We start from the raw sequence: 27,987 nt of genomic DNA on the forward strand, positions 1-27,987 counted from the left end.
TTTGATGAGGTGGGTATTTAGTAAAGGAAATGTCAAACTGAACTGCCAACTATGTGATCCTGCCAGCTATGTAATCATCTGAAAAAAGTGTCTCTTTTCCCATCTCATCTTCCCATCAAAGATGTACTCAATATGTATATAAAGCTGATTTTCTAGAGGTTAAAGTAGATTTGTAATCCGTCCTTCATGACATCTTCTGTCTCCCCCATTTACAGAAGATAAAAGGCAGTCTCCTCATTGCCATAATGCTCTCATGCTTGTAGCCTAGCTTTCCTATGCTCAGCTTCATATGTATTTGGTTCCTCTTTTCACTTTCTTGGGTAGATAAACAAAGACCTATAATGTTAGACTTCAAATGACAAGGAACCACTGTCACTGGGGAAGAAAATATTTTGCTTTGAAAAAGTGACAGAAAATAATGCTGAAAATAAAAAAAGATGCTCAAGTACACAAATGAATTTGTGATTTAATGGATTGTGGAAGTCCCTCTTACAATGCAGATTACAATCTAGTCATGATTATCCATTATCTGATTTCTTTCCCATATGTTGGCTACAGGGTTTCCAGTACCCTCTGGCACTGTGAGGGTAGCAATAGAGTGCCCTAAAAAAATCATTTTCTCAAATTAACCACATGGTCTGTTCATCTTATCCTTTTATCATAAAGTTCTTTTAAGGCATATCTATTAATCCTCTTCTTCAAGTTTCTCATTGGTTTTATGTCACAAAAGACTCTTAACCATCATTTGTTTCTCCATTGTCGTTTGTATGATGCTCATTTTTTAAATTCTTTAAAGGCTGTTTTGTCTCTTTTCTCACTACTATACAATAATACCTATACACTTTTAGTATAAAAAAGATGAATTTATATGTCCATGGAAATATTTTACTTAGAAAATTTATTACTGAAATTTTTTTATTATTTTATTTTTTTTAATTCTCATTTTGTACAATTTTTTTTTTAAGAAACCAATGTTTATTTTCCATCTGCAGTTTTCCAACACTAATAGAGCATCTGGGTAAAACTTAGGACCACTCTGTGGTAGTTCCTACCCATTCAGTGGCCTGAGCAGTAGGAGCTGCAGACCAGTCCTCAGTAGCTGGCTGAGCACTGCAATCTTCAGTAGGGAACTGCTGAATGGGCACAGATGGCACCTGGATGCCCTCAGACCAATCAGCCACCTCTGGCTGAGCAGTAGGTGGCAGTCCATTCACCCTGAAATTCCTCCTTTGTCACTGCCTTCTCAGCTGTGGCCTGCTCTTCCTTTTCAATCTCCTCTGGATCTCTGTAGAAGTAAAGATCAGGCATGACCTCCCATGGGTGCTCACGGGAGATTGTACCATGCATCCGCAGGACTTCTCGGGCCAGCATCCACCACATCAGACCCACTGAGTGAGCTCCCTTGTTGTTACATGGAATGGCAATGACCACATAGCGAAGTGAGGAGTCTGTGTTGCACAGTGCAATGGTTGGAAGGTTAACATATGATGCTTCAGTCAAAGGCTGATGATCTGCATGAGGATCAGTGACCACCAAGAGGCGAGGCTCCCTGAAAGCTGCCTGGATCTGGTTAGTGAAGGTGCCTGGGGTGAAGCGTCCAGCAATAGGTGTGGCGCCAGTGGCAGCAGCAAATTTCAGAACAGCTCTCTGGCCAGTGTTCCTGGATAAGATGACACTAACATCAGCTGGATTTTCAATGGCAACAATGGCACAAGCTGCCAGCAGAAGCTTTTCCCAAGTTCTCTTCAAATTAATGATATAGATGCCATCACTCCTCCTTTTGTAGATATACTGTTCCATCTGGAAGTCCAAATTGGTGCCACCCAAATAGGTGCCCGCAGCAAGGAATTTGAGGACATCCTCCTCCTTCATCTGCAAGACATCCAGGGCTCCAGACATTGTGAAAATTTCCCTTGAAAGTTAGGACGGAAACCGTGAACAACGCCGTATGGACCCCTCTTCTGGGCAGCACGGAAAGGGCTGTACAAATGTTTTTTTACATTAATAAAATATTCTTGTTTAAGAGTAAACAAAATACCCCTCCCCCCATGAATATAGACTTGCTTGGGCAATAAAGTAAAGGGTAGAGAAAAAATTAAAATTAAAAAAAATAATACTAATAATTGTAGGTATAGCCAGGTGGTGCAATGGACAAAGCACCAGCCTTGGAGCCATGAGCACCCGAGCCCACATCCAGCCCCGTATACCCAACAATCACCCAGCCATGTGACATGCAAGCCACCCGATCCCCACTGCCCTGCAAAAACCAAAAAAGAAGGGGTAAAAGAGACCCAAAATAAAATAAAATAGTAATCATAGTAGGGGTGGCTGGGTGGCAGACAGAGCATTGGCCCTTGAGCCAGGAGCACACGGGTCCAAATCTGGCCTCAGACACCCAAAGATCACCCTGATATGTGGCCCCAGGCAGGCCACCCAGCCCCATTTGCCCTGCACCCTCCCCCAAATAATAATAGTAAAAAATGTGCTTCAGTCTTTGTTCCAACACCAACAGCTCTGTCATGGGTGGATCACATTCTTTATGGTAAGTCCATCCCAAAAGTTGCTTCCGTATTTTTCCAATGTTGCCATTGCTGATCGCAACTCCCTCCTTTCTTATTTCTCCACTACAATGTACTATATTTTCTCTCTCCTTTCACTCTGATTCTGCTGTAGGGTCACTGAGTGGCACAGCAGACAGATCGCTGGTCCTGGGGCCAAGAAACCCCAAGCCCCCTTACCACCCCTTAGGCACAGCATCCACCTGGCCCTATAGTCCTGGACAGGCCTTCCAATCCCAGCCCCTTGCAAGAAGTAAAAAAGAAAATGTGTTATATCTGACCACTCTCCCCCCATGGTCCATCCTCTCCTCCTTTATTCACATCCCCACCCCTTCCCCCTGCTTCCTCCTCCTTCTTACTCCAGATGTCTATACCCCAGAGTATATATGTTGTTTCCTCTCCTAGCCACTTCTGATGAGATCAAAGATTCCCTCATTCCCCCTTGCCTCCCCCATCCATGTCATTGCAATAGCTCATTGTAATAAGGAAAAAAACTTATTATATGAAATATCTAGGGCTATCCCCTCTCCTTTTTCTTTCTCCCATTACATTTCCCTTTTTTTCTATTGACTCCATTTTTACACCATATTTTATCTTTGAATTCAGCTTTCTCCTGTGCTTCAACTATAAAAGCTCCCTCTACCTGCTCTATTAACTGAGAAGGTTCATATGAGTGTTAACAGTGTCATTTTTCTATGCAGGAATACATGCAGTTCATCATCATTAAGTCCCTAATATTCCCCCCCCTCTCCTCCAATCTCCATGCTTCACCTGAGTCCTGTATCTGAAAATCAAACCTTCTGTTCAGCTCTGGCCATTCCAAAAGGAACCTTTGAAATTCCCCTGGTTCATTGAAAGTCCATCTTTTTCCCTGGAAGAGGACATTCAGTCTTGCTAGGTAGCTCATTCTTGGCTACATTCTAAGCTCTTTTGCCTTCTGGAATACTATATTCCAAGCCCTACAAGCTTTTAATGTAGTTGCTGCTAAGTCCTGTGTGATCCTGACTGCAGCTCCATGATATTTGAATTGTGTCCTTCTGGCTGCTTGTAATATTTACTCTTTGACTTGGGAGTTCTGGAACTTGGCTATAATATTCCTAGGGCTTGGTTTTTTGGGATGTCTTTCTTGGGGAGATCGGTGGATTCTCTCCATTTCTATTTTGCCCTCTGCTTCTAGAATATCAGGGCAATTTTCCTGTAGTAGTTCTTTGAAAATTATGTCAAGGCTCTTTTCCTGATCATAACTTTCAGGTATTCCAATAATTTTTAAATTATCTTTCCTTAGTCTGTTTTCCATATCAGTTGTTTTTTCAATGAGATATTTCACATTTTCTTCTAATTTTTCATTTTTTTTGGTTTTGAAGTATTGATTCCTGATTTCTGGTAAATTCATCAATCTCCCTGAATTCTATTCTTTGTCTGAAGGATTTGTTCTCCTCAGAGAGTTTTCTTATCTCTTTTTCCATGTGTCCAATTTTGGTTTTTGAGGCATTCTTCTCCTCAATAACTTTTTGAACTGTTTTATCCATTTGACCTAAGCTGGTTTTTAGCATGCTATTTTCTTCAGCATTTTTTTAGATTTCCTTGACTAAGCTTCTGACTTCATTTTCATGTTTTTCCATGCATCTCTCTCCTTTATTTTCCCAGTTTTTCTTCCAAGTCCCTCATTTGATTTTCATAGTCTTTTTTGAGCTCTATCATAGCCTGAGCCCAATTTCTGTTTTTTCTTGGAGTCTTTAGATGCAGGAGCTTGTGCTTCCTCATCTTCAGACTGAGTATTTTGATCCTTCTTGGGCTCAGATGCAAAGTATTTCTCAATGGTCTTCCTCTTATTTCTCTGCTTGCTCATTTTCCCAGCCTGGGCCTGGGTTTGGGGTGCTTCCTGAGCTTTTGGGACACTCCCACAAGGGTCTTAGTGTGTGAGGCTCTGTCCTCCCTCCTGGTCTGTGAATGACCATAAGCGCCCCCCTCTGCCACAGGGCTGAGGTGGGGGGGGGCTGCTGTTCTATTGGGGGGCCTAGACTGAGATCAGGATCTGATTGTGGTCAGAGCCCCAGAGTCCTGTTCCAGGGGCAGAGGACAGAACTCCACAGTCTCTCTCTCTTCATTCTCCTCCCTCAGCTCAATGGGCTCATGCCCTGGGGGCTCCTGCTTACCGGCTCTGCCTGCTTCTGTTTCGGGATCTGGGCTGCAGAAAGACCAAGCTGCTCGCTGTGTTTCTTGAGGGCTGGGCTCCATGTGCTCGCCGGGCAGAGGTCTCTCACTGTTCCCCCACTTTGTGCCTGGTGCTCCCCAGGGTGCAGCTCAGGAGACTTCCCAGCTGCTGTGAGCCGCTGCGGCTGCCAGCAGCTGCCTCTGGGAGGCTGAAGTTCTTTCGCTCTGGTGGGCCCCCAGGGAGCAGAGCCTTTCTGCTCTTTTCCAGGTTACCTTGAGTAGGAGAACTGTCTCATTGGGTCCCTTTGTGGGTTCTGTCTCTCGAATTTTAGAGTCCTTAGTTTCAAGTTTTATCAGAGAGCACCTAAGACTGGATCCCTTCTTGTCGCCATCTTGGCTCTGCCCCCCCCCCGAAATTTCTTAAAGGAAATTCAGTTCATTCTTCTCCTCTTTTTTAAATTAGGAGCCTAATTTAATTTTTATTTATACAGTTTGCCCCAGATATACACACCACTAGTTGATGAGCTCTTTAGGTGTTCCTTTCAAACTGCAAGTCATAAACAAGTCAACTGGTTAATGATATTTTTCATCTTTGTGATTTGTCCTATGTGGATGAAATTAGGTCTAATTATTTGAGTAGTGACAGTTCATTGCAGTATTCTATTTCCTGTAACAATGGAGACAACTGCTCTCCACAAAGAAAAACAACTAGAGAACCTTACCATTTATAGAAAAAACTTTTCTTTCTTTGATGATTTGGGGAATTGTGGATGTGAGACAGAACATGATTTTGGATTTGGTGTATGAGTTGATTGACGCTGCTAATTTTTTTCTCTTTTAAAATTCTGTGACATAATGTATAGTTCTCTGGGAAGAAGAGGAAGAAACAATGTACTGGAAAAATAGGTGATATAAACAATAATAAAAAGTAAATATACTCTTCAAAATCATTCCCCCTTCCCTTTACTCTGATTTCATGTTTTGGCATGTATTTTCCCTAGACAGATGAGGGGGGGGGGAGGTTAAAAATGAAGTCAATCTTGATTAAATATTTTAAAGAACATAATAGAAGGAGAAAATCAGGAAATAATATCAGTTCCTGTTTCTAGCTAATAACATTCAAGTTATTTTCTATTTGGTCAGCTGTTCTTGATTTCTTCTCTCTAAGCCTCTCTTAGTACTGCTAAGAATTTATTGCTATAATATGTCAAACAGAGGTAATAATTACCTCCTAGAAAACAGACAGAGTACTAGATACTGGGGATACAGAGACAAAAGTGGAATAGTACTTACCTCCAGGTAGTGTGCATCCTATCAGGGAAGTTAATAGGTACAGAATAGGTAGAGAAAAATGAGAGAAGTAATTTTTTTCCCATTTGGTTTTCCTGCTTTCCCACCTGACCACTTTCCCTGCTGGCTCTACTTCCCCTGGAAAGGCTTCATGGTAACAGTGGTGCTAAAAATGAGCCTTAAAGGATGCATTGATTTCTATGAAGCTGGGTTAAAAAGGTAGAGCATTCTAGGCATAGTGACCAGCCAATACAAAGGAACAGAGAGAAGTGATGGACTGAAGTATATGAGCAATGATATAACCACTTTGGTTGGATCACAGAATGTGTGAGGAAAGCATAGTGTATTGAATTTGGAAAGGTAGGTTGAGGATAGGTTTAAAGGGTATTAAATATCAAGGAGGATTTTATATTTCTTTCTGGAGATTATATGGTACAAGTAGCGTTTACTGAATAATGGCTGTCCATTGACTAGAATAGGTAATAAATATTTAGGAACCATGTGTGTAGATGTCATAAATGGGTGTTGGAGAAAAAAGCAAAATCAGTCTTAGCAAATTATCCTTAGCAAATCAGTCTTTCCCTATCATATAACTCTTTAGGTTATTGTGAGAGGGAAAAAGATATAAGACTGAATCTTGCACCTGGATTAGATAGACACTTTGCACTCTCCATTCCCTGCTTTTTGTTGCCTTCTCTTCCTAATGCCACTTTTATGCTGATGCTAAGCAAAATGTCTACAAAAGTAATATGTGGGAACTCACCTCAGAGTCTCTAATTTGCAATTTGTATTTCCCAAGGCCTTACACAGAAGCTGAATTCCCTCATCTGCAGAGCAATTTGCCATCAGATAAAGGTTTTTCAGGCTTTTATTGCTACTAAGAGCAGAGAAAAAATTCCTGAAACATGTTGGCATAAGATTATAACACACCAATCTGTAGGAGAAAACATAATGAGAGGGAAAGTGGTTAGTTTAAGTATGTATGATTCACTTCCTATCAAAGCTACTGTGCATTATCTTCTGTCTGGTTTATTTTAATTGTGTTATAAATTGTCAAATACATGATATGTAAGGAGAAAAGAAATGATGATTTGGTGATGTCATTAGGTATTTTTATGAACAATATTGAAGAAAATGATCAGGGATGAATTCCAGTTCTTTTTTTTAGCTACTAAAAATACCTAAGATGTTTTCATTGATTGGGGAAGCATTGTGTGTACATACAGTCACAATTCATGAGACTAGATGTGTGTAGACAATGACTGAAATCTAGAAACAGGGAAAAATATGTGAAAACATTAAAAGTAATATTACATATAAGACTATATCTAAGTCTTGGCCAAAGCCAAGATGTTGGCATGGAGCTAGCATACTCCTGAAGCTTTTACCTATGCCACATCAAATGTAGCCTCTAAACAGACATTAGAACTACACATCCCACCAAAAAAGAGCAAAACAAGTTCTCAGCCCTAGATATCCTGAAGGATGGACAATAAAGGTCTGTCTCTTCAAGAGAAAAGGGGTAAGTAGAGCCAGCTAGGTGGGAAAGCAGGAAAACCAATGGGAAACCACAGCACAGCCCAGGTCCTGGAAGCTAGACAGCAGGCCAACAGGGGAAGTCCCAACTACAGACAAAGTCTGAGCCCTGGGAACAGTGGGTCAACAAACAGAACTGGGTAGGGAACAAACTCCTACATAGATAAAGCTTGGACATAAGAGAGAAAATAAACCTCTCTAGAATTAAACTACCAAAATAAGCCAAAAAAATTGCACTAACTATAAAAAAATTACTATTCAGAGATGATAAAAAAAATCTCAAAAAATGAAAGCAGCCACAAATTATCTATACAGGAAATCTCAAAGGAGTTTATAAATTGGACTCAAATTCAAACCTCATAGAAGAGTTTAAAAAGATTTTAAAAAGCCAAAGAAGAGAGGAAGAAGAAAAATGTAAAATTGAACAAAGAAATCAATTCCTTTAAAAGTAAAAATAATGGATAAAGAATGTAGTCATCAAAAAATAAAATCATCTAACTGGAAAGAAAAACAACTAATTTAGAAGTTAAATTAACCAACTGGAAAAAGAATAAAATGAAACTCTAAAAATTAGAATTGAACAAATACGAAACACCAAGACTCCATCAAACAAAATCAATTTGCTGAAAAATTTGAAGAAAATGTAAAGTAGATTTTAGTAAAAACAAACTTCTAGAAAATAGATCCAGGAGAGATGATCCATAAAATATTAGTCTCCCAAAAATCTTAGCTCAAAGAAACCTGGAAAATGTCTTTCAGGGAATTATTATGGAAAACTTTCCTAATATATATACATCAAGAAGACAAAAATAGTCCATGTACAGAGAACACCTCCTGGAATATTCCTCCTGGAATAAAAACTCCAAGAACTGTCATAGCCACATTCCAGAATTCTTAATTAAAGGAGAAAATATGGCAAACAATAAAAAATTAGCAATTTAAATAAAAGGAAGCACAAACAGAACTTTACAGTATTTACAGGTTTCAATACTACAGAATCTGAGAACCTGGAATAAATATAAAAAGGTGAACAGAAAGGGAAACAAAGCACTAGTCAAGAACATTACACTGTATACATCTGTACACTTGTAAATCTTGAAAATTATATTATTGGGGCGGCTAGGTGGCGCAGTGGATAAAGCACCAGCCCTGGAGTAAGGAGTACCTGGGTTCAAATTTGGTCTCAGACACTTAATAATTACCTAGCTCTGTGGCCTTGGGCAAGCCACTTAACCCCATTTGCCTTGAAAAAACCTAAAAAAAAATATAATATTTTAGGATAGTTAAAAGGTGGAATATAGGTGAAAGAATTGTATTTAGAGGATATGGTTATGCTTGGTTCTTTTCCTTCATTATTGAAGAAGACAAAGATGGCATCACTATGTTTGAGACAAATCACAGGGTGTTTGACTATGGCTGATAAAACCAATGTGAGTTCAGAAGGCTATACCTCAGATTAATCCATGAGAACATTTGAAATACTTACTCTAAACTTATATATCTCACTTAATCTTTGAAGTAATTCAATTTTGCCTTATTCATAGAATGAAGCATTTCCTCTGGTGAGGGCACATCATGTTTGGTTATCCTGTGCCTGCGTCTTCCTTGATAAGAGAGAACTTGAGGGTGTTCTGGTATTTAGAGGTTCTACACATAAAGTGACTTTATTTTACTAAATACTTTAGTTAAAGAGAATTGCAGTACAATAGGGACAGAATTTGGAAGCATATTTAGAAGGGTTGGACATAAATAGATTAGGCAGTGATCCTGCTTTAATTCATACTTTAAGTTAAGAAAGGTTATAGTAGCATGGTTTGAGTGCTAAAAGGGCAGAGGGAGAGAGTGTAACCCATACTTTAATTGTAGGGCTATATAATTGTAGTACTATAGAGACAGAAGGAGAGAGAGTGTGTATTTGGAGGAACAACACATGAAAACATCATGAAGTTATTTTTACTTTGCTTGATGCTTTGGCTACAATTGGAGGGTATTTGCTTGGGGGTGGAGAGACGGAGGGAGAGAGGTATAAATGCCCATGAAACAAACTGCCTTTGCATGATGCTTTGGATCATGAGAATTGGGTGTCTAAGAAAAGGAGGGGTAGTGGTATAAATCAATTTAATTTGATGTGGTTTACAACTCTGGAGAAGGATATTTCCAATGAGACAGAAGTGACTGTCTTCTTAGTGACTATGAGGTAATGCTTGCTATCAATCAATCAAACTCTGAGAATGGTACTTCTGTCAGGAAAGATAAAAGGAATATATTTTGATAAAGGAGTTGTGAGTATAATGCAAGAATAAAACAATAAAGACTTAAAGGACTATACTAGGGTAAGATGAAGCATTAGAGGTGAAGAGACACAAAGACCTGTACACCATAACAACAACATGGGATTGTTAATCAATCTTAATGGACTTGCTCATTTCATCAGTGCAACAATCAGGGACAATTTTAGGGTATCTGTGATGGAGAATACCTTCTGTGTCCAAAGAAAGAATTGTGGAGTTTAAACAAAAACCAAAACTATTACCTTTAATTATTTTTTTAGAAGTTATCTTATTATGCAATTTTATTATCTCTTTTATTTTTTCCTTAAAGTTATGATTTCTTTCTCAATGCATTCAATTTTGATCAATGTATAGTATGGAAACAATATAAAGACAATCAGATTGCCCTTTTTAGGGGTGGGGGAGGAAAGCTAGATTAGGGAAAAATTATGAAATTACAAAAAACCCAATACATTCCAACCATTTACTTATACATGTTAACATTTTAGCTTGATGGTGATGGTGAGGAGCACTAACACTTGGGGAAAAAGGGAGATTAAAAAATAAAGGATTGAGAATTTAGACTGAAACAAAATTTTAACAAAGAGATTACAACAAGTTATTACTAAGATACCACACCATGATCAGGTAGGATGTATACTAGATACACTGTGATAGTTCAGTGTTAGGAAAACACTCAACATAATTGAAGATATCAATAACAAAATCATCAGACAAACAATATCTATCCAAACCATCAGCAAATGTTATATGTAATGGGGATTAACTAGGAGTATTTCCAATAAGATCAGGTCTGAAACAAGGGTGGTCATTATCACTACTACCATACAATATAGTATTAGAAATGTTAGCTTTAGCAACAAGAGAAGAAAAAAATTGAAAAAATTAGACCAGGCAATAAGGAAGCAAAAACTTTTATTCCTAGCAGATGATGTGATAGAATATTTAGAAAACTCTAGAAAATCAAGTAAAAAAACAACCTGAAAAAATTAACATTCAGCAAAGTAGCAGAATATTAAATAAACTCAGATAAATTATTAGTATTTCTATATCTGAATAACAAAAACCAAGGGCAAGAGAGATAGAAAGAGAAATTCCATTTAAAGTAACTGAAAAACATAAAATACTTGGGAATCTATCTACCAGGACCAATGCACAAACTGTATGAACACAATTACAAAATACTTTTCATGCAAATAAAGTCAGATCTAAACAATTGGAAAAATGTCAATTCCTCATGGTTAGAAGAGAGCAAATATAATAAAAATGACAATTCTTTCCAAATTAAATGACTTATGCTGCACCATACCAATCAAACTACCAAAACCCTATTTTACAGAACTAGAGAAAATAGTAGTAAAATTCATCTGGAGTAACAAATGATCAAGAATATCAAGGGAATTGATTAAAAATATGCAAAGGAAGGTGGCCTAGCTGTACCTAGATTTAAAACTATATTATACAGTGGCAGCCATCAAAACTGCCTGGCATTATAAGAAACTGAGTAATGGGGGCAGCCAGGTAGTGCAGTGGATAAAACACCGGCCTTGGAGACAGGAGGAAATGAGTTGAAATCCTACCTCAGACACTTAATATTACCTAGCTGTGGGACCTTGAGCAAGTCATTTAACACCATGGCCTTGCAACACCCCCCCCCCCAAATGAAACCAAGTAATGGAGAATTCCAACCAAGAAGGCAGAGAGAAGTCAGGCGCTGTTTTAAACTTTCCCTCAGAACCAACATGAATCAAGCCTCTCAGCAGATTTGGATCAACAGAACCCACAAAAGAACAGAGGGTAACAACCAGCAAGGTCTGTCACAGTAGTGGGGGTGGGGGGGTAGCGTGGAAGTGGCAGGCAGAGAGCAGAGATCCAGTGTCCAGGTAACAGGGTGAGGCAGGTTCAACTGAGAACCCAGGTGATCGGAGTGGAAGTCTTTACTGGGGGGGGGGGGGGAGGGAAGGTGGTCCCTCTGGGAGAACTTCAGTGCACAGTCTGAGAGCTTTCAGTCCACTGCCCAGGACACCCATTCAGCCAGCTCAGCAAAACACCTGAATCTTACTCTCATTTGGATTTGGTTCAAAAAGGGAGTAACAAACACACTAAGTTATGTAAATACAATAAATTTCTAAAGAAATTTATCTTATCTTTCAAGTATTGGGGGGGGAGGTGGGGGGGGAATGCAAAATTCTTAAATAAACTTTTTATTTTAGGTTTTTGCAAGGCAAATGGGGTTAAGTAGCTTGCCCAAGGCCACACAGCTAGGTAATTATGAAATGTCTAAGACCGGATTTGAACCCAGGTACACCTGACTCCAGGGCCGGTGCTCTATCCACTGCACCTCCTAGCCGCCCCTAAATAAAATTTTAACAAAGAGATTACAAATTATTACTAGGACACTACACCATGATCAGGTAGGATTTATACTAGATAGATTGGGAGGCAATGTAGAAGGGAGGGAAGGAAGAAAGAAGGGGGAAAAGGAAAAGGGGAAAGAAAAGGAAGGATTGTATAAAGAAGGGGGTAAACACACTGAGGGAGGTGGTATTCAGAAGCAAAATACTAGGAGTAGGAATAAGGTGAAAGAAAGAGAAAAAATACAAATGGAGGGGAAATAGCATGGAGGGCAATAAATAATTTTAACTGTGAATGAAAATGGGATGATCTCTTCCATAAAATGAAGTGAATAGGCAGAGTGGATTAATAGCCAGAATCCTACAATATACAATTTATGAGAAGCACATTTGAGCAGAGAGATACACACAAGTAAAACAGGTAAAAGGCTGGAGCAGATTATATTATGTTTCAGCTAAGTGAAAAAAGCAGGGATAGTAATTCTTATCTCAGGCAAAGAAGTTGTAAAACTAGATCTCATTAAAAGAGGTAAGGAAGGAAACCATATACTCCTAAAAGGATAGACATGGATAATAAAGTAATTTCAATATGTATATGCACTAAGTGGCATAGCATCCAAATTCTTAGAGGGAAAGTTAAATGTGTTTTTGTTAATAAAACACAATTATTTTATTCATTTCTTGCAATCAAATACTGCCAACTAGCATTGCTTCCATTCATGCACCATTCAGAACAAAGGGAGAATTCCTTGGGTGTTTTGTAAATGATGCATAACATTTTAATACAGCAAACTCAAAGTTAAAACTTAAGATGCACCCTGATTAATTATGTAAACTGATAATTAAAAAAGGCAGAACTAATAATTTGGTTCCTTTCTTCATGAAGTGGAAGTTGAAACGTTTCTCCTGATAGTCCGGAGGTTGGCGCCACACTAGGAGGAGTGCACAGCGTGGCACGTGGAGGACTCACCCCTGCAGGCCGGGCATGCATCCCGGCAGGACGGGAGCCTCCTCCCAGACCAGGCCACATTATCCTTTATGGCATTGTGGATCAATTATTACGTAGAGCATAACCCCGAAGTGAAGAGAAGGAAAATCAACTCCTCTTTGCCAAGTTCTTCTGGGGGGCAGTCTGATTGGAATGGGGTCCATGCTGTCGCCCCAGCTCCCGAAGCTCCGGCCACACCCCAGCTGGCATGGGCCTCCCCGTGACCCTTCTCCATGCCGTGGCCAGGCCTCTTCTCCCCCGGTGGTCCGTCCGGTGACCCTCCACCTGGAGCGGACCACCTCGTGCCTTGTGGTGTCCCCTCTAGTTGTCTGATTGCCTCTTCCTCACCACCACCATTTGAGCCCCTTGTGACCATCCACTTAACTATTCATGAGTCCTTTCAGAATATCTTCGGGGAGTTCCAGAAGCAGGAGCTCGGGGGATGGAAAGTCCAAGGGAGTAAGGTTGGGGATGGGAATGTCCTTGGCTTTTTCCGGGTTCGGAAGCCAGGTGGAGGCAGCCTCCGTGGGGCTCCCCAGCTCAGATTTCTCCACAAAGTCGGTGTCATCCTCCAGCTCTTTCTCGAGGGGCTTCTTCTGGAGTCCGGCCTTCTCTGCGCGGAGCTGCTTGTTCTCTCTTCTCAACCTTTCCTTGTCGGCCACAAGAAACTCCACGTGTGGCTTCAGGTCGTCGATCTTGGTTGTCTGCTCTTCTAGGGTGGTTTTGTCATCTTTTGGGACTTTGCTGCCAGGCCACGGTTCTGTGGGGTCTTTCCTCTTCTGAAGGAGACAAAGGATAGTGTCTGGATCCCTGCCCAGGATGGCTGGCACCGGGGCGGGATGAGCCTGCTGAGCCCTGGGCGCACTGTGGCCCTCAGACCCATCTTCCATCAGTGGCTTGCAGGCTGCCAGAAGACAGGGGGCTCCGTCAGGAGTCTACTGGGCTTTCCACTTTTCCTCCCGCTTCGCCCTCTTCCACCTCTCCTGAATAAGCAGGAGTTGTTTCATGTGGCTGTCTATCCCTTTGTGATTCCAGTGATACCTGAGCCTGCTCAGACTGTGTCGGCTTCATGGCTTCAGAAAGATAGGCGGCTGCCTTTTGGTGACACAAAATGGCTTTTTCATATTTCCCTGCAGCTAATGACCGGTCTGCTTTCCTGCTCTGCTGATGAGCCAGGTACAGTTTGGGGGTGCAGGGAAGGAGGAGGAAGAAGTGAACCAAGCAGCATTCAGACAGAATGAGTTCTAGACACTGTGCTTGCCAGAGCCATGTTGAAGGGCCCGTCCATCACTTCCATAGACGCCGGCGCGGGGGTCGGGGGACGGCGGCGGCGCCCCGGCTCATGGGGGGCCGGAGCAGGGCGGCGCTCGGGCCGGAGCCCGCCCCCCGCGCGCAGGCCGAAAGTTAAATGTGTTACAGGATGACATAGACAGAAAAACTGTACTGGAGGGTACTTCAATCTCCCTCACAGAATTAGATAAATCTAACCATAAAATAATCAAGAAAGAAGTTAAGGAGGTGAATAGAATGTTAAACCTGGGCAATTTATAATGTTTGTAAATATTCATCCATTTCACTAAGAATAAATGGAATGAAGCAAGTTGAGAAACAATTTTTACAACTAGTATTTCTAAAAGTGCACTCATTTCTAAAATATATAGGAAACTGAGTCAAATTTATTAAAAAGGAATCAAGTCATTTCCCAACTGATAAATGGTCAAAGGATATGGAAAGGCAATTCTCATATAAAGAAATCAAAACTATCTATAGTCATATGAAAAATTTCTCCAAATAATTATTGTTTTAGAGAAATGCAAATTAAAATATCTCTTGAGGTACCCCCTCACACCTCTCAGATTGATCAATTTGACTAGAAAGGAAAATGATAAATGTGAGAACGAATGTGGGGAAAACCTTTCTGGAGAGCAATTTGGAATTTTTCCTAAAGAGCAATAAAAATGTGCATACCCTTTGATCCAGCAATTCCACTATTGAGTCTATATCATGAAGAGATCATGAATAAAGGGTAAAAATTCCACATGTACAAAAATAATCATAGCAGTTCTTTTTGTGGTCACCAAAGAGTTTGATGTTGAAGGGATGCCATCAACAATGGAATGGTACATATTGTGGTACATATAAGAGATGGAAATTGTGGTACATATAAGAGATGGAAAAGTATTGTTCAATAAGAAATCATGAAGGATGGGATTTCAGAAAAGCTTGATTTGTATTTATTAATGTTGAATGAAATGAGCAGAACCAGAAGAACATTATATATATATATATATATATATATATATATATATATATATATATATATATATATATATATATTAACAGCAACATGGGATGCTGATCAACCATGATGCGCTTGTTCATTTCAGCACTACAATAATCAAAGACAGGATGGAAAAATCATCTGTATCTAGAGAAGGAAGTGTTGAGATTAAATGAAGACCAAAGCTTATTATCTTCAATTTTTAAAGTTGTTATGCATTATGTCATTTTTCCTTTCTAATATTTTCTTTCTATCATTTGAATATGATTCTTCTCTCACATGTTCAATATAGAAATATGGTTATGAATGGTTACAAATTTTGTAAAATCTTGCAAGAAATGATTGGTAAAAAAACTACTATTGTATATAGTTGGATAAACACATAAAATATTAAAAAAGAAATAGCATAATGGACCATTGCATTAGAAAAGGTACAAAAGATACCACAATAAATGATTATATAATCTATTATTTGAGAAACCCAAAGACTAGTTTCTGGGATAAGAGGTCACTATTTGACAAAAACTGGCACAATGTGGGTAGAGACCCACATTGCATACCCTACACCAAAATAAGGTCAAAATAGGTACAAGATTTAGACATAAAGGGAGATACCAAGGACCAATTAAAGATCAATCAATATTCTAGCTGTCAGATCTATGGAAATGAGAGAAATTTATGACTAAACAAGAAGCAGAATATATTATAAATTACAAAATGGATGATTTTGACTGTATTAAATGGAAAACTTTTTGCACTAATAAAACTAATACAGCCAAGATTAGAAGGAAAAGAGATAAGTGGGTTCTAATAAAGGTCTCATTTCTAAATATATATATATATATCTCAGTCAAATTTATAAGTGTACAAGTCATTCTTCAATTAAAAAAATGATCAAAGGATATGAAGACAGTTTTCAAATGAAGAAATTAAAGCTATATATAATTATATGAAAAAATGCTTCAAATCATTAGTGATTAGAGAAATGGTACACCTATCAGATTGGCTAAGATGACTAAAAGGAAAAATCATCAATGTTGGAGAGGTTGTCGGAAGATTGGAATATTTTTTTAGGTTTTTGCAAGGCAAATGGGGTTAAGTGGCTTGCCCAAGGCCACACAGCTAGGTAATTATTAAGTGTTGGAAGATTGGAATATTAATGCACTGTTGGAGTTGTGCACTAATCCAACCATGCTAGAGAACAATATGGAACTATGAACAAAATGCAGTAAGACTAATCTTACCTTTTGATCCAGCAATTACAAAATATTCATAGCAGTTCTTTTTGTAGTGGCAATAGATTGGAAATTGAGGGGATGTCCATTAATAAGGGAATGGCTAAATAAGTTACATTAATTGAACATTATGGAGTATTATTATTCTATAAGAAACCACGAAAGGTCAGACTTTAGTGAAGCAAGGAAAACTTACACAAACTAATGCTGAGCAATGCGAGCAGAACCAACAGAACACTGTGCACATTAACAACACCATTGTGAGTTGACCAATTATGATGGATACAGCACCTCTCAGCAGTTGAGAGATCTAGGAAAAACCTAGGATTCCTCTTATGGACAACACCATCCACATCCAAGGGAAAACAAAACCAAAAAGAAAAAACAAACTAAAAAACTACCAAAAGAATCTGAATGGATACAATATTCATTTAAAAAACTTATGTTTTTCGTTCCTAACACATGGTTTTCTTTCTTTCCCCTTAGTTCTAATTCTTCTTACATCAAATCTTTATTCTTTCTCTCACCCACACCTGTTCTGTCATTCTCACTCTAGAACTGAGGCCTCTAAACATAAAAAGAAGAAAAAGGGGTAGGGTGGGTGAAAGGGAAGTGTTTAGCAGCTGACAGTGTTAGAACCTTTTAAAGACAATTAGGAGGAACCCCGAAACAAACCACTTTCTGGCCAGTATGTCAAAAGAAACACAATCTATACAGCAATGAAAATGTATAAGATCTTGATTCTTAAACATACCTCAAGAAAGGGGCTTCCAATTTCCCTCTCCAAACTTGTGCTTCCCCTTCCTCCCCTACTTCCTTCTTTGACCAAACCTAAAATGCTCACCAAAAAACAAAACTTATAGGGATTCACCTGAGTGTCTGTAGTTTGCAGTTCTCTTTTGCTAGAGCATCACACAGAAGCTTCATTTCATCCTCTGCAAGGTTATTGTTATACAGATCCAAGATTTTCAGGCTCTCATTGTTAACAATAGCAAAAGAAAAAACATCCTGAAAATCAACACCAAATCCTTTACAATGTCTTATTCTGAAGGAGACAGAAAAACAGAGAGGACATGATTAATTATATTCCCCAGGAGACTCACCCTTTGTCAATGGGAAATAGCTTGTCCCCTAAATCATTTAAAATCATGATATTCAATAAATCTAATTCCTTTCTCATTGCATTCAGTCTCTTTGGATAATCCCCCCTCCTCCATCTAAAAAACTACATATCCTTTCCCACTAAGATCTCCATATATCACTACAACTGTATTAGGAATAGGGGATGGAAATAGAGATAGGGTTGGACCTTTGGTTTCACTAATGTAGGCATCTCCCTCCATGTAACAAATTAATTGAAAAGCCAGCTTATTGGGAAATTTAGACATGACATGAAGGAATAAAATTATTATCACTGAAATGAGAAGGGACAAATGTCTCAATATTCAAAAAAGGCAAGAAGGTGCATTCTTCAACATAAGGACCAGGAACCTTCACTTGGATTCCAAACAAAATTCTAGAAGGTATTGTTAAACAGTGTTCAAAAAAATCAACTTTGTAAGTATTGACTTGCTTGACAAGAGAAGTCTGTGTAAAAAATGTGTCTTTGTGTGTGTTGTGTGTGTGTGTGTGTGTGTACACAATAATCTTAATATAAGCCAACTATGTAACACAGAAACCAAAAAGGTAATGATTATTTTTAGGTTTTTGCAACACAGCTAGGTAATTATTGTTTGAGACCGTATTTGAACCCAGGTACTCCTGAATCCAGCGCCAGTGCTTTATTCACTGCGCCACCTAGCTGCCCCCAAAAAGGTAATGATAAAGGAACAGTGTCTACAATGTTGGAGTCCCTCTTTTACCCTGGTTGCTCCCTCTTTATGATCTAATCAAAGATGATTAGTAACTCCTCCTTGACTTGGTCATTCTGTCTTTTTTTCACAGGTTGAGGCAGTGTCAAGATGCCTCAAAATCTTTCCCACCTCCATCAATTCTTCTACAGAGATGAGCCACTGTATCAATAGTGATGGTAGCTCTATTTCTGCTCTCCTAAGGGCCAGTGACCTAAATCTACCAGAGGGCTATGAAGACAGTAAGTTGACTTTGCAGACTGTACAGGTGGGAAGATCCAGGGAAGTTAATGAAGGACACTCTTCTTCCACAAAAGGTACCCTTTCGATAACATGTATTAACTGAAATAGTGGCTATTTCCTCCCATTATTGTCTATCAGTGAAATTCATCTGCACACCAGAACTGAACACTAATACAAGAAATGGAAGAGACAACTTAAGATGAAACATTTATCAATCCATGGGGTTAGATGAAGGGAAGGTCACAGAATTTTCAAAGGGATATCAGAGGGAAGGAGAGAGTCCCTGAATAAACTTACTTGAAAACCCTGGTGAAGAGAAGGGTCAACTGTGCAAAATTCTCTAGAGAAATAAAAGTGGGTAAAACCTTTCTTTAATCTCATACAGGCAGCTTGCAGTCACCCTTCCAGAATCAGAGTTGTTCTTCTTGCTTACTTTTAGCTTGGTCTCTAATGCTCAGGAGGTTCTGAAGATAGGAAAATTATAAGGACTCACCTTAGGGTCTGTAGCTGACACTTCTTTTCTCCTAAGGTCTCCCATGGTAGCTTCATGCCATCATCTTCAATAAAAATACTTTCCAAGTGTAAGCTTTTCAAACTGTGAGCAGAGAAGAGATACTGACAACATGAATAAGTTGTCTTGAAGTAATCCACCCTGTGGGAGATACACAACCATAGGTTAAATGAACTATTTCTTTCTCCAGAATTTACTCCTTGATTCTCTTTCTGGGAAGGCGGTCAGAGCCACAATTACTTTATAGTCACTAACCTCTGCCATTCCATCCTAAATAGTTCAATATCTCAAAAACTGACACTTCCTAAACTCCTGATCTACCAGCCCATTCTTATCCTCATGTCTGTACTATAATGGGTTTGCAATGTTCCACATGAAGCTGAAGAAAATGTGAAAGATGCTGGTGCTAATTAGCTGATTAGCTATTTCTAGTAACAATAATGGAGGAAGAAAGGGAATTCATTTCAACTTCTCTTTCTTGACAAGAACATGCAGTTATCTTTGGCATCTCATCATGCTAGCACTGCACCAGGCTAGAAATAATCACATAATTCTTTTTTTTTATTATTTTGAAGGAGGAGAAAAAAACCAATTCAGCAAAACCAGTCAACAAAAAAGGTAAATCTGATGTTATATTCAGCATTATATATCTACAGTTGTCTCTCTTCTACAATGAAAAAAGGAAAGGATATTTTTATATATCTTATTTGGGGCAACACATTCATTGTAATATTGCAACATTCACTTTTGGTTTTTCTTTTACATGTTTAAGTCAATATACATATTGTATATTCTTTCTTCTGCCTTAGTTCAGTTAATTCTTCGATGCTTCCATGTAGCCCTTTTAGTCATCATTTCATCAATAAATGATATTCCTTTATGTGCATATGTGAAAATTTCTTTATCTGTTCTCTAATTGATAGTTATGTACTTTAACTGTTGCTTCCAATATGCCTATTGGCATATTGTTGAGCAAAGAAAAAAAGCAACTACCACTTTAATAATACCATTAATACATAGCTGCATATCTTGACAAAATGTGGCATATTCATTTTATTTTTTTAATTTTAGAAAGGTTATATTTTTATTTTGAGTTTTACAATTTTTCCCCAATCTTGCTTCTCTCCACCCCCCACAGAAGACTGTTAGTTTTTACATCATTCCCATAGTATGCATTGATTTAAGTTGTACAATGTTCTTCTGGTTCTGCTCATTTCTCTCAGCATCAGTCCATGCAAATCCCTCCAGGCTTCCCTGAATTCCCATCCCTCCTGTTTTCTAATAGAACAATAATATCCCATCACATACATATACCACAGTTTGTTAAGCCATTCCCCAACTGATGGACACTCCCTCAGTTTCCATTTCTTTGCCATCACAAACAGAGCTGCTATGAATATTTTGGTAGAAGTGATGTTTTTACCCTTTTCCATAACCTCTTCAGGGTATAGACCCAGTAGTGTTATTGCTGGATCAAAGGGTATATTCATATTATTAATTGATAATATTGTTTATGTCCAGAAATGTATGTTTCTTCCTGCATTTTGAGTAATCATTTTACTATCAGGAGATAAGACCATATTCCATCCTCATTCTTGTAGACTTTTGATTCAGTGGTATTTTCCTATAAGATTATCATTGTATGAACTGTTGTCCTGGTTCTGCTCACTTTGCTTTCCATTAGTTCTCAGTTAACTCTGAAATTGTTTCATCATTTGTTATAACACAAGAAAATTCTGTCACATTCATATAATACTTTTTGTTTAGTGATTTACCAATTAAAAATACTTCAATTTCTAAGTTTTAATACACAGCAGTTAAAAGTATTTTTAGATATAGAGATACTTTTTCTTTTGTTATGATTTTTGTTTTGGAGTATAATTCCAGAAGTATTGCTTTTCCTTCATTATCAAAGGAAACCATGACATTAGGAAGGTGATGCCATGACAATCAAGTGCTAACTCACCAGCTTCTCTTCTCCAGAGCCATCTGAGTCCAGGGGTTAGCTATAAATTACAATGATTGAACTTAGTCCTGGATGCAAATCAGTCAGGGTTGAGTGACTTGTCCAAGATCACATAGCTAGTGTATCTGAGGCTGGATTTGAATTCAGGTCCTCCTGACTAGTGCTCTAACCACTGCATCACCTAGCTGTCTTAGTATAGATGGATCAAGCCCTATGCATTTTTATCTTTCTGGGCATTGTTTCAAAATCTTATTATAATTCAGATTCAATTGTTCTAGTTCAATAATAGCTCTTTTTTTTTGCAAGGCAAATGGAGTTAAGTGGTTTGCCAAAGGCCACACAGCTAGGTATTATTAAGTGTCTGAGACTGGATTTGAACCCAAGTACTCCTGACTCCAGGGCCGATGCTTTATCCACTGTGCCACCTAGTTGCTCCAATAATAGCTCTTTCAAAAGTACATTGATGTTTTCTTATAGAACTAATAATGTTTAGCATTTTCCATTTTTTTTCATCTTTTCCAGTCAGATAGGTGTGAGATAGACCCCCCAAAGTTGCTTTAATTTTCAATTTTCTAATTATTAATATTGTATAGCATTTTTGCACTCAGATTAAATTTTATTTTCACAAATTTTAATCTGTTTTTCATGATTCTTGCTAGTTTCTTCACTTGAAAACTGCTTATTCATATCATTTGAACATTTATTTTGGGGGAAATGGTGTTTTAGTCATAAAAATCTGACACAGTACCTTTACATGATCAGAACTTTATCAGAGAAACTTTTTTTCTTTAAAATTTTACTATATTATATTTGTGCAAAAGTTTTTAATTTTGAATAGCTAAAAATGTCAACTTATCCTTGTGTGATCACCTCTTTTTCAATCACAAACTTTTCATTACTCCAATCATCTGAAAAATAATTTCTTCCTTACTCATCTAATTGAAGATGTGAAGAATTACACTGAAATCATGTATCAAGATGGAGTTTATCTTGGCATTTGTGGTATGACGTTTTGATTTAAACCTAATTTCTATTGCAAGATATTTATACAGGTTTCTAGTAGCTTTTTTTTCAAACAGCAAGATCTTCTCTCAAGTAACTAGGGTTTTGAGTTGTTCATAAAACACTATACTGTTGTGTTTTCTCCTTTATGTTGTATAACTGATCTATTATATTGATCGATCTTTTTTTTTTAAACAAGTATTAAGTCCAAAGTTTTACTTTGGAAGCTCATTTTTTGGTTTATAAAATTTCTTTTTTACTGTTAATGAGTTATTGGAACAATTTACTGCTTTTTTATTACTCTGGACATTTTGTATTTTTGCAAATTTTCCTTTGTTACATCAAAATTCATCAGTTAGCATATAACTGGGCAAAATGATTTCAATCTGACATTAAAGATTTTTAATCTTTTGACATAGTTGTAAATGGATTCGAAGCATAGCTGGACCAATTCACCATTTTTTCAAGAGAATTAATGTTTTCTATATCCACACAGTATCTCCAAGATTAACAGTTTTTATTTTTATCATCTCTATCTTTTGTAGAATATAATAAAACTGAATAATTGCTCTAGTAGTGATTTGGATCATATTTTTATGTGGTTATTTATTCTCCAGCAATTTTTTTTAGATTTTTGCAAGGCAATGGGGTTAAGTGGCTTGTACAAGGCCACACAGCTAGATAATTATTAAGTGTCTGAGGCTGGATATGAACTCAGGTACCTGACTTTAGGGCCGGTGCTCTATACACTGTGCCACCCAGCTGCCCCCCAGCATACTTTTGTGCATATCTATTGACCCAATTTTCTCATAGAAAATTTTGCTTGTTAAATATTTGTGTTAATTACATATAAATTTATATTGAAATTAAAATTAATATTAGATGAAATTTTTCTTTTTTCTTTTTATAGGGAGACAGATAAAACATTTATGTACTTTTCAAATGGATGGAATTGTGCTAAGGATATAAATAAAAGCAAACTAGTCACTTCCTTTGAGGATCTTACATTTGAAAAGGGGAAAAACAAAACATTAGACAGATGGAAAGAGGGAAAATGTTGGAAAACAATTTTCGAGAGGGAATGGCATGGGTGGAGTTGTGTAAAAAGTAAGGCTGTGACAGAGCAAAATAATTTCAAAACTTGGCTTATCAAAGTCTATGGGATTTCTTGGAGTAGAAGATTAGGGAAGGAGAGGCTAGAGATTAACTCTGTGGTCAATGTTGTCTGTTTTATCTTTTCTTTACCTTATTTAAGAAATTTTTCCATACTAATATTTATAAAAGGTTTGTGATCTTGCTCTCCTCTAATTAGTTTCCTGGATATGAATTTTTATATTTAATTCATCTAATTCATTTTGAGTTTACTTAACTATCACCAAACAGATTTTACATCTACCACTTTATTCATACCCTTATCCATGCCCTTTATTCATACCTTTTCCTAACACTTCCCCGGATATTAGACTTTTTTGATTATCTAAATGAATTTTGTTATTTTCTCTGATTCTATAAAATATTTCCTTGATAACTTGATTGGCATAAAACTAAAATGATAAATTAAAGGAGCATTGTCATTTTAATCTTTCTATAATTCTTTCTATCTTCTATTATTTATAGAAATCTGATGCCTATCTTAGTATATTAACTACCAAGGTTGTTATCATTTTGAATGGATTTTGATCAATCTATAGGCATTCAGTCACTATCAACCCTGTGCAAACTTTTGGGGACATAAAAACAAAAGTGAAAAAGTCCATGCCTATAAGGTCATTTATATTCTATCTCTACTAATGGAAACTTTTGATAGAATATAAGATCCTTAAGGGAAAAGAATATTTATTTAATTCTTGTTATTTCATCTCCAACAAGGAGTACAGAGCCTGGAAAAAGCAGATTTTTAATAAATGTAGAATGATCAAAAATTCATTCAAAAGATAAAGAGCAGAAAACATTTAAATTATGTATGTCTGTGTGAAAATATATATATATATATATATATATATATATATATGTATATTCAGTTTGAAATGTGTGGTGATGCAAGGCAAAAGCTCAAGAGAGAGAGACCAAAGTTAGCTACATGTATCTTTTATTATCATTTTTCTAGGTTTTGTTTGTCTATTACATGATTTGTTGATTATGTTCAAGGGTATAAATTTTCTGTCCTGCTAACTAATTGATGCTGCAGTAGAAAGTACATTGGATTTGTAGTCTGATGACTTAGGTTTATACACTATATGTATAGAGTACCTATGTATATGTGTATATATATATATATATATATATATATATATATATTAGACTATTCTAGGATCCTCTTCTATTTATGTATATACATATGCTACATACATATATGCATATAAACACATATAGACATATTCATATATACACACACACATGCACATACTTATACATATATACAAAGGTAGGAGAAGAGCTTGGAAGTGAGAGTTGACAAGGGTTTGAATTAGGGTGTAGACATGTGAGTGGAGAATTGAGGAGAGATGTAAGAGATGCTATGGGAGAAGAATCAGGAAGATTGGTAACTGTTTGGATACAAGGGATGAGGAAGAATGAAGAACTAAACATGGCTCCAAGATTGCTAACTTCGGTAATTGGAAGAATCATGGTTTTTTCCAACTGAAACAGAGACTGGAAAATGAGTGCATATTATGGAAGGGCATTAATGAATTCTGTAAACTTAGAGCAACTACATTGTTGGACAATGGACATTGTAGTCCATTCCTTTCATTTTACATATGAGGAAATTTAAGGTACAGGGAACTTATATGACTTGTACAGAGAGTCCTATCTGTGATAAAAATTGAACCCATATCTTCTTGTCCCCATGTCTAGTGGCCTATCTTGACATATTGAATCTGAGATCCCTAAGGGATATTCAGTTTGAAATGTGTGGTGAAGCAAGGCAAAAGCTCAAGAGAGAGACCAAAGTTGACTACATGCATCTTTTATCATCATTTTTTCTAGGTTTTGTTTGTTCATTACATGATTTGTTGCTTATGTGTAAGGGTATATATTTTGTGTCCTGCTAATGGATGCTGTGATGAAAAGTACATTGGATTTGTAGTCAGATGACTTTGGTTTAAATTCTACTTGAATGATTTTAGGCAAGTCACTTGATGTCAGTGAGCCCAAGTCTTTCATCTATAAAATCAGAAGTTTGGATAAGATGGTCTCCAAAGTCCTCTTCAGTATGAAATCTATGATGTTATTATCAATTAGTTTCTTCATTGACTCATTGTGGGATTTTCTTATTATACTATCATATTATCTGTAAATGGATAAAATTTTGTCTTTTCTTTGTTAATATATATTTTTAATTTCATTTTCTTGTCTTATTGTTATAACTTGTATATCTAGAACATATCAAATAGTGGTGATGAGAAGGAACATATATTCCTTTTCCCTTTTTCTTCTTCCACACTCTTTTTCTCATCATCCTACTTTTATACTCATTTAGATTCTGAAGAATCCTTTCTTTTTCTCCTAAGACCTTATTTTCCTCAGATATTTCTCTATCTTTTCCCATTTCCACAAAGGCAATCACCCCAAATATGGGACAAGTTTATACTTACGTAAGTTTTTCCAGTTTACAGTTGGGATTTCTTAGTGCCACACAAAGGTTTTCCAGACATGTATCAGCCAATTGAAAGCCTGACAATTTGAGCTCTTTCAGGTTCTGATTCTTGTTAACCACCGAGAAAAGATCTTGCCAAATATAAGCAGGTAAATCATAAACATAAGCACTAGAGAGAGGCAAGAGGAGAATGTTACCAAGGATATCAGTGGCACTCAAGGTACCTCCCAGAATTATTGTATGACTCTTTGTCTGTATAGAAAATGAAAAGAGACTATAGCAAATTCTGGCAATTCCCAGGAGAGAACAAGTGGAATTAGATGATTGGGACTCCGAAGTTCAATACATCTGAGACAAATCTAAGTACTAGCCCCTGCCAGCTCCATCAGCCTTTATCCCACCCCTTCTTCATTATGACCTTTTCCCTTGTTCTTCCTACTTCAATCTCTACCTGCTCAGTGACAAAGCTGAAACCAATGGCTAGATTAATTAGGCTGAGTGAAGGAGGAAGTTACCTGTCCTAAGGAAATATCTGACATTCTAAATATCAATCTAAATATCTGACATTCAGAGGCCCAGAATTTATAGTGATAGACTCAGTCTTTCAGGGTAAGAGAAGACCTAATGATATCAAGAGCCTTCTATAGGCACAGTAATTTGGGAAGTGTAATGGGGACCTGCTGTTGGAGTAAGAAGATAGAAAGCACCTCCCAGGGGAATCCAGTAGAGAGGAGAGGGTACTCCCAGGTAGTGCTAAAAGAAATGAATTAGATTCCTACAGCTAATTTGAATATACTTTCCCCAAATATCACCAATATAAAGAGGTAAGACTTTTTTCTAAACTTTGCCATCCACTGCTTAGGCTTCATTTTTTTTTTAATTTTGTTTTTTCCTTTCTAAGGTACCATCAAGTTTTTTTTTTTAATTTTGATTCCCCTGGGAACTGGATGTCACTTTGGGCCTTTCAATTTCCTAGATATGTCCTTGGGGAAGGTTCTGAGGATGTTAAGAATATATGGAGGAAGGGGCGGCTAGATGGCATAGTGGATAAAGCACCAGCCTTGGAGTCAGGAGTACCTGGGTTCAAATCTGGTCTCAGACACTTAATAATTACCTAGTTGTGTGGCCTTGGGCAAGCCACTTAACCCCATTTGCCTTGCAAAAAAACCCCTTAAAAATATATGGAGGAGAATAATATATGAGGGGTCCAAGGACACCAAAGAATAGAACTCAATCTCCTTGTGAACCTTTTCCTTTATAGTTCCAGAGTGTAGCCTAATCCTGTGCACACAGCTAATAAATGAAATCTTCCATCAAAGAGAGAGTTCAGACAGTGACTAGTTCATATGGGGGGGGGGGGGCGGGACTGAACCTGAAGAACTTAAGAAGAAGAAAACTCAGGAATCTTGAGCACAAGGGCCATAGAGCTCCCTCTAATGAAACTTCCAGGCAGGCACTACTGAGGAAAAGTTTTTTCTTTCTCAAAAATAGAGAGCTTCAAATGTACCTCCAATGTAAGCAAGAGTTTATTCTAGTATGAAAATGACTTCCTGCTGACTCATCTCACATGTTCAAGTGATTCCAACTTGTGAAGTAGTGAAAAAAGATCCTAAGTGAATAGTAAAGCTGTTCCCTCCACTTCCATAGTGGGCTTCAGAGTTGTGAACCAGGCTGAGTAGGCTGAAGATTAATTTGAAATACTAACATGAGCAAGCATGGGCTCCTTTGTCCTTTATGAGCCCAAGAACACCAGTGTAAGGGAGTTTCTTAGAATCCAGTCAAGGATATGAACACACAGTCTCTTATAACTTATCAGTCTCTAGGTGATGTCTATTCTGACCCACTTCCTTTCTTCCTATTTTTGTCCCCTCAATCAGAGACATTATTAATGATACCAGATCAGGAACCTGGTACCTCATCATTTACTCCCCTTTTAATCACTGCCTCAAAACCCTTAAAAGAGAGGGAACATCTGTAATGCACGCCAGAGACATGATTTTTTTCCCAATACAAAAAAAAAAGAAAAAGCTGCTGGATATAGACCTGAAAATTTGAAAGACCCACTCCTACTTCTTCCTGTTCTGTCCCTTGTCTTTTTCCCCACTCTGTAATACCTCAGCTGCCTGGACA

The 27,987-nt window shown here is 37.6% G+C and overlaps 1 protein-coding gene, 1 long non-coding RNA gene and 1 pseudogene across 4 annotated transcripts in view; 1 reads left to right on the forward strand and 2 right to left on the reverse strand.

Moving 5' to 3' along the window:
- The window catches only part of LOC141508617 (uncharacterized), a 45,778-nt gene that overhangs the window by 15,280 nt on the left and 2,511 nt on the right, over positions 1-27,987 (forward strand). Inside the window, exons 2-3 of the long non-coding RNA XR_012474466.1 lie at positions 18,632-18,854; positions 19,867-19,909. This is a non-coding gene — a long non-coding RNA (uncharacterized LOC141508617). The remainder of the gene's footprint in view (positions 1-18,631; positions 18,855-19,866; positions 19,910-27,987) is intronic.
- The window catches only part of LOC141508605 (NACHT, LRR and PYD domains-containing protein 12-like), a 31,981-nt gene continuing 5,774 nt past the window's right edge, over positions 1,781-27,987 (reverse strand). For 2 of the 3 annotated variants that reach the window (XM_074217387.1, XM_074217386.1), the window contains 5 exons: positions 25,856-26,026; positions 19,274-19,432; positions 17,559-17,732; positions 6,766-6,936; positions 1,781-1,980 (listed from right to left, as the gene is read on the reverse strand). In XM_074217387.1, the coding sequence (XP_074073488.1) occupies positions 1,869-1,980; positions 6,766-6,936; positions 17,559-17,732; positions 19,274-19,432; positions 25,856-26,026 (787 nt within the window). In that variant the 3' untranslated portion in view covers positions 1,781-1,868. The remainder of the gene's footprint in view (positions 1,981-6,765; positions 6,937-17,558; positions 17,733-19,273; positions 19,433-25,855; positions 26,027-27,987) is intronic. The other variant, XM_074217388.1, reaches the window with a different exon arrangement.
- Positions 12,230-14,563, reverse strand: LOC141508609 (nuclear receptor-binding factor 2 pseudogene; annotated as a pseudogene).

This window comes from Macrotis lagotis, chromosome 1 (genome assembly GCF_037893015.1).
Source record: "Macrotis lagotis isolate mMagLag1 chromosome 1, bilby.v1.9.chrom.fasta, whole genome shotgun sequence".
In the NCBI taxonomy this organism is placed as follows: domain Eukaryota; kingdom Metazoa; phylum Chordata; class Mammalia; order Peramelemorphia; family Peramelidae; genus Macrotis; species Macrotis lagotis.